The 13,961-nt window shown below is 42.9% G+C and overlaps 1 protein-coding gene across 1 annotated transcript in view; it reads left to right on the top strand.

The window, feature by feature from the left end:
- Window positions 1–1,159: 1,159 nt before the first annotated feature.
- The window catches only part of LOC149033438 (uncharacterized), a 49,033-nt gene continuing 36,231 nt past the window's right edge, over window positions 1,160–13,961 (top strand). Inside the window, exon 1 of the mRNA XM_089178513.1 lies at window positions 1,160–4,425. Within this exon, the coding sequence (XP_089034639.1) occupies window positions 4,289–4,425 (137 nt within the window). The 5' untranslated portion in view covers window positions 1,160–4,288. The remainder of the gene's footprint in view (window positions 4,426–13,961) is intronic.

Genomic DNA, 13,961 nt, shown 5'->3' with positions numbered 1-13,961 from the left:
AAGAGAAAGAGAAAGAGAAAGACAACGTGCATATTAAACGATTTTCCTTCCGCGAAGACTTCATTTAATCCTAGAACGTGGGATAACGAGGAGGTAAATTGTGTGGAGGAGCATTTTATGCTCTCGATTTGCATAAATATTCTAGGATGCATGCAGTCTCGCGGTTCTCTATAAGCTGCAACGCGAACTAGTGCGCGCCTCAGCGTTTCGCCACAATTTATCTCTCTCTTTACATTTAGTTATACCTTTCTTTTCTGTAAAATGTAACTTACGTCATCGCGCCTGTCCAACACTTTGTGTGTAGGATTTTACGAGGAAAGATATTCCGTACTAGTTCGACTTGCTTCGCTTTTTCTCGATAAAAGATATTAACGAACCTATTTTATCTGACTAGAGCAGAAAATAATGTGTCTACGATATATCGCTCGATATTGCCAGCGAGGACCGAGGGAGAATTATTAAGCGTCAATTATTTCCAATTATTTCCATCCCTATGGAAAAATATCAAATTGTCCCTCTCGTCTATTTATTTTTAATGATTATTGTGTCGGAAATTATTGAATGTAAAATCAGTTGACCCTTGGCTTCAAATTCGAGCAATATTCAAGCTCTTCTACCTCCTCTTTTCATAACTTACCTTAAAAGAGGGCTCGATGAAGCGGTCTGATTAGGAGCTTTGATTTATAACTTTTTCATCCATATATTTACTCGTTCACGTATGCGTGTTGTATGCGTGTTGTATGCGTGTTGTATGCGTGTTGTATGCGTGCAGAGGTAGAAGCGGCATTCGGCAAGTTGCAGGATCACAAGCGTGCTCGATCTTGTTAAAATTTATTCATGATTCGGCAACGGGTAAGCTATATTATGCCGAGGTGAATCCGCCAGCGGGGACTGGTTCGACTGGTCGCTGTCTAAATATTCGTTAAGCTGCCCTATTTTCCACGTAACGTGATAGGGGCTTAACTCTTTGTATTGGAGAGAACTAAAGCCCGGGATAAGACACCATACCACGTATTACTGTGTGATATTTGTCCCGACAATGTATTCAATTGTGTGTAAAAATATGCGGAAAATCGTGTCGAGTTGATGTTTTTTCGTTGGAGCGAAAAAAGGCCTCAAGTGCAAAGGGTTAATACCACTCTCTCGAAACGGCAAGATCTGATTTATCGTTCGGCGGTATCGACTTTGTGCCCACTTTCGTGGGATTAACTTTCATCCCTTTGGAGGAGTCGCTTCGAGAATCCTTCCTTAATGGCCGGCCCTTTTATTCTCGAGAAGCCGAAGCGAAGCGAAGCGAAGCGTTTGCATTTTTCGCATTAATAACAAAATTGGTAGGATCGATTAACGCTTAAGAAGGTTGTTTTCTCTTCCCTTTGTCTTATTACCATTGAAAGATGTGGGATCAAGACACGTCAGATGTTTTTCTTCTTCAGAGATTCGGTGTAACCTCGGCAATGATAGACCGGCGGCTTGGCGGCACCTCGTCATGTTCCAGCTGTAGTAGGCGGCGGCATTCTCCTGGCCTCGCTAGCCTTCATACCTTCTACTCCTGCACCATAAACAAGGAGGGAGAAAATTACTCGCCCACCTCCCCGAAACTAATAAGTATTGTCCATCAGGCGCATTGTTTCGATGCCCACGTTAGGAGGCACACAACATGTTCGGGACGAGTTACACTTTAAATTACTTTGCTGTAGCTCGTCCGGACGATCGTTTGGTTCGTTAGACGACGCGTTTAGTCCTCAGATAAAAGTGTATAAAAAGGAGAGAAGGGTGCAGATAGAGATCATGATTCCAACTTAAAAGGCTCGAATTCAACGTCTGACTCTTGTAAGCTGCTCGCATCCTTTCCCAACTTCTTTCCCTAACACTGATTTCAAAGTCCTGTAAATATTTCAATAATTAAATATTTCTAAATGTTTCCCCTTTCAATTATTGTGAATTCGAAATGGCGTGTAAAGGCATCATAAGATCATACGTCTTTGTACATTACTTTATGTGTACTTTTATGGATACTCTTTTGATGGCTACTTTATCTTGACTCTATAAAAGTAGCCGTTAAATAGTCGTTTTTATGCGATACGAAATTAACCTTGTGGATATGTTGCGCAACACTGTCTAGGATCTTAAGTATTCATCGTTGCGATAATGTAGCTATGTAAAGGTACATTAAAGTCGCACAATTCTTTACTCGCGACTGAGATCGTTAATACCTTTTAAAAGCGTTTATTACGAAACTCAAGGCCGAGAGTTAGAGAAATTCCTAGTTAGTCATACTCTCTTTGGAAAGTTATATTAACCAAATAACATGATTGTTATGGAAAATCGTAGTGGGAATCGCATTTCTTACGATGTTATCGTCCTATCAACTTTTTTTTACACTCCCTATCTAGAAAAGTTATTTTGAAACGCGTACGTGATATGTTAATAATCCTTACAGGCAATGGCTACTATCCTTTCACTTTCACGGTATGATTTACGCGATCGAGTTGTTCGGAAGAGAAAGAGAGAGAGAGAGAGAGAGAGAGAGAGAGAGAGAGAGAGAGAACTAATCGTTAAAAAGTAACATTCCCTTTAATTCGACGATTAGCCGTAGCAAAGCAGCTCTGTTCGCGCATAAATTCAAACTATGTCCGGCATTGTTTTCGTGATAAATTTTGCCCATTGTACACAGTTATTGTGCATAAATTGTAGAATGGTGTGTCCAGCGTGTATAGTCTGAGACAAAGTGACTAGCAGAGTGGGGTATACGAAAATGTAAGAGAGAGAGAGAGAGAGAGAGAGAGAGAGAGAGAGGGAGGTATTTTTCTTCCCTTTCTGACGCGAAATAAATTGGCTTTTATATTAGCGCGAGCTACAGCATAAATCCTGAACGTTCATTGTTGTGTATTGGCCATCTACCCTTTCCTTCAGCCCCGTAGGTGGAGGGTTTTGCACGTGGGCAAAATTCTTTTTCCATCGAAGGAAGCGGAGGTGGTGGTGTTGGCGATAGTCGACGACGACGAAGCGCACCTTTAGTTTAGGCTTTCCGTCCAAAATGAGAGAAAATGTGAGCTTTTAAATTAGAGGATTGCCCGAAGAAATGGAAAGTTGCATCTATGGTTATTAGGTAGATAGGTAGAGCGTTCGGTTCGTTTGCGTTGCGTTGCGTTACGCTACGAAATTATGCGTGTAAAATTGCGATTTAAAGGCCGAGAGCCTCGAATACGCTCGCAAATCTAGTCGTCGAGTGTGTGTACGCATGCTTTCGCGAGCCCGCACACGGCGGTGCAAGTGCAAGTAGGCGGATGCATCGCCGCGAATGCATCGCCGCGAATGCGTCCTTCTCGCGTGTAGTCAGCGCGATACGTCACGAGGATGCCGATTTATGTTCTGCGACGATCCTCCACGGTACTGGCGCCTACGGTCCGCTCCATTAAAAAAAGAATATATAAAAAAGAAACCCTGATTCTCAAGTTATTTACTTAAAAGTCCTTAATGATCTTACTCTACGTAAATTTGAATGCCGGCTATTTATGACGTATCGTCGGATCGCAAAGTCGTAGAGGATAAGTTTAACGAATCGACAGGGTTTACTAAACGTATGTGGCTTCGTACGGCCGATCATTATTCTTCTTTCGTGTGTCTGTGACGCAGCACGTATATACACGTGAAGGTAGCTCTTGTACTTCTTGATAAATCGAGGCATGTGTAAGGACGATAAATCCCGGTGTTCCGTATTAGTGCCGCTACTCCGTATTTGTCGCCGTTTAGTTACCGTATCGTTCTAACGTGTTATTAATCGAGATACCGGATGGAAATATGAACAGTTCGAGCATCGTGTTTTTTTTTTTTTTTTTTTTTTTTTTTTAAGCCAAATTCGCAGGAAGAACGGCTCGAATAATCATCGCCGATGGAATTTCTTAACTTTATTTTCTTCGTGAAGAACGATAGTTAGATACAGAGTTATGATTCTGCGATCGATCACCATCAATGTTACTCGACAGACGTTACCGACAGACGTTACTCTCGCCGGTTCGTTAATGATGTCGATGAGTAAAAGCGTTTCATCGTTTAAAGCGGAGTATTATATTCCTTGCTCATATATAATGTACATACGATACCTACTACGAGGAGTAAAGGACAATATTGTTTCCCTCCTTTTGAAATAGAGAAATAGGAAGGAAAGAGGTGCGCACGTGCATTCACGGCAAAGTAATTACGCATTTTCTCGTCACTCGCGGTTCTGCTGTGTTGTGTTGTGTTGTGTTCTGTTGTGACTGTTTCTTCGCCGCAGACGATGTGAGCGATGACAAGGAGTCGCGGTCCCAGTGGGAGGTCCCAACAATGGCCATCCGCCTCCGAGTCGGGTACGCTGCTACCTGGAGAACCTTGGCTCGTGGCTCGTTCAGCGATGGATCTTCCACGGCAAAAGGATTCGTTCAAGTATCTTACTTTACAATTAATCTATCTCCTTTCTAGATGCTACCTTTCTTATTCCACCGTTATTCCTTTTAGTAGTTAAATAGCAAGTGCTTACATTTATGATATTTAGTGGATTTAGTATAATTTGATAAATTGGAATATTTGATCGTTTGATCGAGTTTAAATTCACTTAAATCTTTCGTCGAAAAGTCAAACGAAATCCGACTGAACTCTCAGCAGCGGTTTAGTCCTGAGCTCTCTCTCTCTCTCTCCTCTCGAAGCGAGACGCGGACCTCCTTACTGATCGTAGGTGGTCCTTCCATTGGACGGTAACGATTTTAAATTAAAATTAAAGTTAAACGTTCTTATGTTTTCTCTACTTGACGAAGCCGCCACTGCCACCGCACTTGTAATAACGTTAATGGACCGACCGTTCAAGGAGGTTGCACACTTCGTTTCAATAACTCGAGTACGCCACGCCAACTGCATTTTTACCGGACATCAAATATAACAGGGAACAAGGTCTCTGCTTGATAATCAAATAACGTTCAATTGAATACGAGTTATGAATTTCGAATGGTTTCAATTAGGAGGAAAGAGGCGTTAAACGTTGAACATTTTTACAAACTTGAGATATCCTACTATTTCTTATTGTTAACCCTCCCTCATTGTTCTTTTTTCTCGGTGGAATTACGGGACGACGAGCACTTTATGAGAGGGCGTGCGTTCGTTCTCACCGGGCGGCAGATAATTGGCTTCGTGTTTTTCGATGTGTTACCATGTTTATACGCACACTGCGCTCGTATCACTATTTTATAATTAGCAAGAAAGTTATTGTATATACTGCATGCCATGGGTCACGCTGTGAAAGTACGGAATATAAAAAATGAGTGGAGAAGCAGCAGCGTCGTCGACGTCGTCGTCGTCGTCGTCGTCGTCGTCGTCGTCAGCGTCGTTGTTTCGTTACTGTTGCTTACGTTGATAATCATTGCGTGCGAGTAAACGAATATATCACCGTCTCTTATTTTCTATTTTCTCATTGTTCATATTTTGCGAGCAGATATACAATGTCGTAGTAACTCTTATACTCAACATACCGCGTGATAGATCGTACGTTTAACGAAATTGTATCGTACGAGTTTCCTACTCCTAACTCCTCGCGAGCTATTCTACGACGCGTAATGAATTATTCTTCCCGGTGGTCGGCAAAAGACCACCGCGCATGCTTCGCTACTTTTACTTTATTTTGATGAATTTCGAAAAGATGCCCACGGCCATGGAGCATTAGTCACGGTGTAATTGGCGGGAGGAGAGTACCAAAGTAGAAGATGCCTCCATGGTTCGCTCTTGGCGAAGAATTTTTATAATCTCGATGACCGCGCGTCTTCATTTTTCTTCTTTTTTTTTTTTTTTTCATTTCGGATTCAATATCATCGAAGAAGAGAAGTGATTTTTTACGTTATCTTTTCGCTGGAATTTTATGAAAGAACAAGATATATTTCCTCGAAATTCTTCGCATTGCTTTGGATTCCAATTCTAGTGGGTGGTAACGCTTTCTTTTTTTGTCCAGTACGGAATGAACAATGTCCAGAAATCTTTTCACCGTTCTTTATCGAGAATCAGATTCTTACCTTTGCTTAGGGTACATTTATCTCACGATCTTGCCTATCGCGAATCTCACTTTCAAAAGGAATATCCATGTTATATATAGTTTGTTGTTTTGTCTTTTTTTCGCACGCATGAAATTGATCAAAATGCGCGTGATCTTCGATTAAGTATGATCTTTGAAAGAGAAGAAGCCGTGTAGTTATTCAAAAGAATATACTCGTAACAACGCAATTATTGAGTGTTTATTAAAGAAATCTTACCGTGGGATGTTAGTCGTTAACGTAATTACCGATAATTATAAGAGAAAAATATTCGTCGGCTCGTTAAGAGCGTCAGTGTATCGTTTCCCGCGAGGTTTAAACTCTCCCATGAATATTCTCCCCGATGGAGAGGGTCTTTGTAAAAAATCGAATATTGCACGTGAACAGTCGTTTTATCGAGGAGCAAGAGAAGAAGAGAGATAAAAAGAAAGGAGAAAGGAAGGAGAAGGGAAGGAAGGAAGGAAGGTGGAGGTAGTGGCGCCAATTTCGTAGGGCCTCTGGCTTCGTCGTCCCACACGTTTCTGCGCTTTTCAGTTCGTTTCTTCTTCTTCTTCTTCTTCTTCTTCTTTTTCTTTTTCTTCCACAAGAGATTATGGTGGGGTGGTCCTTCTCGAGTCTTTTTTCCACGCTCTCCTCTTTTTCGTCCTTCCTCCGTCTTTCTTCTTTTCCCTCGACCAACACGTTTCTTCGAGACTTGGCCTTATCCAAGGGTTTTTAATTCGCGCGCGTGGGCGAGCGAACGAACGAACGTACCAAACGCTTCGTTTGTCTTTCTTTAGTTTGAGCGTTGTGTCTTGTCGTTCTTTCACGAGCGCCAAAAGCAACGTACTTTTAAACGCTATAATCGCGCAGTCCTTTGGAAGCTAATGCATTCGATCGCTGATTTATGCACTATTCCGCTCAAATATATTGGGACTCTCCTCGTGTACGAAATTAATTTCGTACATGCCCTGCTGGCCTCGCAACCATGTAACTATCAATAATAAAAGGTAGCTCCATATATGGTTCTCTCTCTCTCTCTCTCTCTCTCTCCCCCTTTTGATCTTTGTTTCGTTCTTCGTTCTCACGTTCGCTTTCTCGCCGCATTCCACGCTTACACGTGTGATTTTATAAGTACGCCCTCAAGTGTTGCTCCTTCTTTCTCATAATCGGTTCTTTTGATAGCGACGTTTTAGATCATACCAAGAGGACGCTCGCATTTAATACGCTCGATGATTGAAGAGAGAGAGAGAGAGAGAGAGTAGGGGGATCGAATAGAGGGTGAAGGGGAGACAAGGTGGCAAGCATAATAAAATGCATCCGTGTCAGGTAGGAGGAGAAAGGCGGCGTTGTACGGAAGCATCGAACTTCCAGAAGACTCGATACACATGTCCTGTTATTAATATTGGCTACACCTTGGCAGCATCGCGATTCCACAGCCTCCCTATCGTCCTCTTTCCTTCTACCCTTTCTTTTTCTTTCGCGTCCTGGAATCTCGTTCCGAAGTGTATAATCTTGCACGCAAAGTTTGGGGACACGCTGCCACCCGGCAATCTGCATATGTTTACGCTCGTACACCAACAGACGGCTAAAGTCTCCTTTTCGTCGAAGGAAAATAAGAAAAAGTACGAACGAGACCGCAAAGAGATCTGCTTCCAGGCGTAACGCGAGCTGTCGTCGAGACCTTTCCGCGATACTCGCGCCCTTTCCTTCCTCTTTCTTTCTCTCCTCTTCTCATCTTTTTATACAAATTTGACCTATGTGATCGATCGGCAAGGTGGTGTTACGTCGCGTGTAATCATCTTATCTTTTTTTCTCTCACGAGTATCGAGTCACGGCGTATTATCGTAATTTGCACCAATCTGCAAATTTTCAAAGTTTTGCTTATTCGTATAATCGACGGAACTGCAAACATTTATTCCTCCGTTTGATTTTATTTTCTATTAATCTAGTCAAAATTGATATTATTTATTCATTCCTTCCTCAACCTTTGACTCGCTTGAAAATTTTCGGTATCCTCCCAAAAGAAGTTTCACTTAAAAAAAAAATAAAAAAAAAAGAAAAGAAAAGAAAAGAAAAGGCGGACGGACGGTTGGTCGGGAGGAAAAAAGGAAGAAGAAAAAAAATACTTTTCTCGTGAGTTCACGACGGCATCACGAAGACTCGTTTGGATCGCGTTTGGAAGACCGTGCCTTCCACCTTCCATATATGTAATGACTAGGGTCCAAGAGAGATGAGCGAGAGAAGCCGAGGAAGAGAGATAGGTAGATACGTGGATAGGTAGGTAGGTAGGTAGGTAGGTAGGTAGGTAGGTAGGTAGGTAGGGAGGTAGGTAGGGAGGTAGGTAGGTAGGTAGGTAGGTAGGTAGATAGCAAGCCAAGAGAGAAAGAGATGCAGAGAAGTAGAAGAAACGAAAGGAAGGAAGGAAGGAGGACGGGCCCCACCTAGACGCGTGGGACCGACACCCACGATCCTTGCATCAACGTACCGGCTCCCATCGTGCACACGCCGCACTTACATACAGCTGGCTTTTACGATGGGGAGACAGCTTGTCGGAGTAATAAGAGGGAGCTTGGGCACGCGCGCGCGCGCGCTCCCAACCACTCACGATCGAGAATCGATTTTTCTCTCTTTCTCTCTCTCTCTCTCTCTCTCTCTCTCTCTCTCTTTCAATCGATCGATCTCCCGCTTTCACAGATGTTACCGTTTCTTCTCTGATCTTGCCGATAGAAGAGATATAAACGCGCGAGAAAAGATAGATCGCTTTTGTAACAATCGAACCCTTTAGTCCTCACTTCGAGTGGGAAGTATAGGAGTAGTACGCTTTTAGAAGAGAAACAAATTCTCCTAGATGCCAGTGAAATACGTTTCAAGAGAGAACCAGCCAGACTTTTCCAAGAATACATTCAATTATGATTCAATTTTTATTGCGTCTATGAAAAGCAGAGAAAAGTAGAAACTCCTCTTCGTGTTCCATGACGAGTTGTGCTGCAAGGATAGGGAAGATCTCTTCATTATATCCTCTCTTTGCCCCCCCCCTTTATTTACAATCCTTTGGTACTTTGGCGCGAATCGTTTTGTAATAATGAAATATACATTTTCATGAACGGCGTGGGCATTGATTCACGTCACGTGGGCATCTTCCGTTGGTCTATCGATGTTTTTTTGTACGAAAACGTTTTCTTCGCGTATCAAATGAATCATTTAGATTTTTGCATACCGAATGGCTGCTATATGTTGGAAATATTGCATTTAAACGAGAAGAATTCTTTCCTCTCGTTCAAAGAATAAAAAAAGAAGAACAGAAGAAAGTTGTTCGCGTCGAACGTATCGTAAATCACAATTAAACGTCGAGAAAATGTCTTGCGTTCAAAGGCTTACAACTCGTCCGAGTGATTCCAAAATGTGGTCGACCTGCTCTTGCCACACCCCCACAGTCACGTTTATACTCCATTACAATCCTAGACGTCCCTTAAATCACGCAGCCGATCTCGAAGCGCCTCGTCTCGCCTCTCGAGTCTTTCAAATAGCCAACAGGTTTGTATCATTTTGTCGATAGAAAACAAGATTGGACGATTTTTGATCTTTCGTCGGGTCGAACGTTCGAAACTTCCTCGGGGTCTCGAAAGCAAACTTGAATTATAAATATAACAGAGGCCACGCAAGGATCTTCTTCCGTTAGATCCTTCAACGAGATTGACCCGTGCAGTTCGTTTCAGTTCGACTCAAAGGAGCATCTCGATGTTAGGGAGCGTTAAGAAATCTACGATTAAGGCTTCCTTCACATCGTCTCAACATCGATTATTAAATTTAATCATTAATATAGTTAGCAAGATAGAGAAAAAAGTAAACAAGTTTCAGTTCGTTCACGCGTAGGTTTGTTTTTTTGTGTCCATTTGTTTGTTCGTTTCTTGCCACAAAGCCGTCCACCGAGTGAGATCTCTAGCTGCATCATTACCGAAGATGCTTCTCTCGTTGCATCGTCTCGAATTTCCGACTCTCCATTGTGTACGCCGTACAGAGTATTTCCCTTCTTCTCTTTTCTCATCTCTTTATTCTACCGACTCTACTTTGTCTTTCTCGTTCTCGTTCCTTTCTTTGCCTTTGTTTTTGCCTTTTTCTCTCTCTCTCTCTCTCTCCCTCTCTCCCTCTCTCCCTCCCTCTCTCTTCGATTCAAAAGGATTCTATAAGGACTAGATTGTAAGCGAGACGGCTCCGTTGTATCAAGTTGTTCCTCCTCGGGCGTGGGCGAAACCTTTGCCTTTTTTCCTTTGCATCTAGAACAGTGTTTCCCAAAGTGGGCGCCGCACCGGTGAGTATCTTGTTACTGGCACACTCTTTCGGCCTCTCCCAAATGGATCATATGGATGGTGGACGGCGGACGGCGGACGGCGGACGGCGGACGGCGAACGGCGGACGGCTCACTTTCGTCGAACGCTTCATCCTGAAATTTCCATCTAAAAATACAAATGATTCGAAGGAAAGATAGTTGTTTAGTAAGTTTAGTAGGTGACGCTTGATAGGAAGATAAATGGCCTATGCGAGAAAAGAAAGAAGGAGATTAAAAAGCTGCGATTAGTTAAATACCCTGTATCGTTCACAGTCGTTTCGTTTTTGTCGGGATTAGAGAACCGTGTATATTTCTTCTGTCATCGCGTGTGGCGGACATTTGGGAAACACTGTGCTTTACAGATCACTGATGAGACTCGTCAAATTTATTTCCATCTCTTTTTATTTCCTTTTTTATTCCAACGCGAAGGAGAAATGAGTGTTGAAGGCTGAAAGAAGAGGACAGAAGGCTTCCAGGTCTGCGAATACAAACATAATTGCGAAGAAACGGCTTTGTGTGTGTGTGTGTGTGTATGTTCAAATACGTGTGACCATAGAAGGAGAAGAGAAAGAGATAGTTTTTATCTGAAACTTTTTGGTCCCGGGCATCTTAGCTACTTCATTCTCCTTCGTTACCTTTTTAGGTAGTCGTTTTATTTTTCCACGAATAAAACGTCCATGCTTAGGGTGTACGTCTTTACGTTTCTCTCGTGTCATTACTATGATTAATGCGTTGTTGTATAATTCGTCCGATTAGTAAGCTGGTAGATGAAGCACGATAAGCGTGCTTTGAGAGTTAGAGATAATATTTGGATCGAGAAAGTCATCGATAAGCTACGACGACGACGACGACGACGACGACGACGACTGCGACGACTCCTTGCCATCGATTCGATTATTTATAAGTCGAGAAGGATTTAATTGGAGATTATCTTTCGCTCGGACTTTGTATGATATTTCATTCGGTGATAGTTCTTTCAACGCGAATACTTATTTGAGGGGGAATTTTCAATAGCGACATATGTATTTGCAAAGGGCATCTTTTCTCGGCATCGATGGTCGACATTCCTCGGCTCCGATGCTCGAGTTCGTAGCTTCTTTTTTGTAATCTGTTGAATTTATCGGCGGTGCTTGAGGGTTCTCGAAGGAAGGAAGGAAGGAAGGAAGGAAGGAAGGAAGGTAGAAATGATCGAGTCTGATGGTTAACGCCGTCACCGATTCACAGAAGCAACCCCGGGCGTGGTTGTATTTTTCAAAAAATCAATTTTCCAGTCGCTCCTGGCCACTCTATTTTGTCGGCGTATCCAGCAGCATCAGAATCATTACCCTTCTCTGCCAAATTCTTTGGCTTTACAAATCGACCCGTCCTTTTCTTGCCGAGGGATTCTTCCATCCTGTTAGCACGGATAGCCTGTAATCTTGGCTCGGTCGAGCGCGCGCGTAAGTCTTTCCATCGATGGCCAATAAATAATCTCGCCCACTCTTATTAGCGCGCTCGCCGCTTTTCCAGCTTCTTCCAAAGTTCAAAGTACGCCCAAGAGAAAAATAATATGCCAAGAGTATTGCATAGTACTGCCATTGCAAGGTCGGATTAAATAGCTCGATAGGAGCTTTCGCACGGTGGAAGAAGGAAGATAAGGGTAACTGGTGTCTGTTAGCGAGTCAGGATCAGTGAGCAGCAGTCATGCAACCAAAGTTGTGTGTGCGGTGAGGAAGATATCCAGCGAGTTGTTCGGAGGAAGAGAGAGGGTGAATAAATAAAGAGAGGCGCGGCGTCGTTCGCAATATGATTAATGTGGCCGATCGAGCGCCGAGAGAGCGCCAAGAGAGAAACAGAACCAGTCGGTCCGGAACGAAAGCCGCCTTCGGCTTCGTGGTGGCTTCGTTCGTGGTGGCTTCGAGCTCGGAGGAGACGCTCGCGATTCGACCGCTACGATTTTACTAATATTTCTTTTTAAACATCCGCCATTCCAAGTTCGCCACACCCGGATGCAAAAATTCGCACCTACCAACCGAAAATGGACAAAAAAAGAAAAGAATGCACTCGAGATCCTTTCTTATCGAACGAAAAGGAGACGAAGTTTTTTTTCTCTCTCTCCGAGTCTTGAATAATGTTCCAGAGACATATCTTGACCCTCTTAAGATGGAACGAAATGGGACTTTATAGAGTCACGCGATCGTAGGACGAAGAACTTTGGTATCTTGTTACGAGACGACAAAATTCCCACGATATACATCGACACGTATCCGTGTATTAGTATTGGTTGGCTCCACCAAATTCTCCTAAATTGTGAGACTTAAAAATCTTCTAGCGCGGTTGAAGATTGATCTTATAAAACTCGGTCATAATATTATGCCATTTATCCTCGATAACGATCGATCACGGCATTCGATAGACGTTATCGATGTTGCCAATATATTTTAGGTATGAAGGAAAGGAAAGAGTACCTTTGAAAGAGTACCTTTCAAAGTAACCGTCCGACTTGTCGTGTCGCATCTCGTCTCGTCTCGTCCGTCTCGTCCGTCTCTTCGTGTTGTCTTTAAGTTTCTTTTCTTCGAGCTCAATGGTAGAGGCAAATAAATATCAAAGGCTGTAGCTTTTATCGCTAACACACGCGGTCTGGGTCCGCGCGAGCGAGGCAAAAAACGTTGGTACATAACGTTGCTGCTTAATTAATTCGTAAAATTTATCTCGTACAGAGAAACATTAGCGATAAGGCGCGTGTTCCCAATATACCTTTATCTTAGCCGAGATTGAATATTAATTTGGCCCTGTATCGACCTGTGTCGAGTCGCTCGCTCTTCGTGGAAACTCTAAACCGGCTGGGTAGATCACTTTGATCGAGCCACCTCGGAGATTTGGAATATCATCAAACGCCTATGAAAATCTAAACTTTTGCTTCGATCATTGAGAATATGAAGAAGAAATCGCACATGTCGCATAAATAATCCAAGTGGAAAAAATTAGCGACAGTCGTATTGCGGCTGGTACAAAGCGCAGCGTGTACGATTGCTTGCTCCTGGAATACCAATAAGCGAATATTTATTGAGAATAAATTTGAAGAGATCCGAAAATCCATGCTCCTTCCTTCTCGCTCGGGTACTTTATACCTTCACGTTTGCTTTTACTACGTTCGCCGATGAATACGCAAATATTTGGTCGCAAAAGCGAGATATATGTCGAGGGAAGCGAAGGGCCAAGGAGCTACAGATAAAGTCGAACGAAAGAAAAAGGAAGAGGAAAAGGCAAAGGAAAAGGAAAAGGAAAAGGCAAAGGCAAAGGCAAAGGATTCGATCTTTCCATTTCGTTGGCAAATACCACTTGCGAGACTCCAAGAGGCAATCGGTGATATAATTTCGATAAAATCCAAGATTTACAGAATCTCTGGCGATTGAAGGTTGCGCGAACGTGACTTTTCGACGGCACCGAGTCGCTTCGTAACGCTTCTCCGTATTTCCAATGTTTGTGTTTCTCATCTACCAGTTTTACCACCCACGCATCTTGCCGTGAGCTGTCCCTTCCTCTTCTTCTTATTTTTTTTCCCCATCCAACTGGCACCGCTGACTAACTCGCCGTGACGAAATAAAATATCTGATTTA

The sequence above is a fragment of the Polistes dominula genome, unplaced genomic scaffold (genome assembly GCF_049000335.1).
Source record: "Polistes dominula isolate Pdom_NZ unplaced genomic scaffold, Pdom_raw_medaka contig_373, whole genome shotgun sequence".
Lineage (NCBI taxonomy): Eukaryota > Metazoa > Arthropoda > Insecta > Hymenoptera > Vespidae > Polistes > Polistes dominula.
The sequence above is the reverse complement of the archived record's forward strand: the minus strand, read 5'-3'. Positions and strand labels throughout refer to the sequence as shown.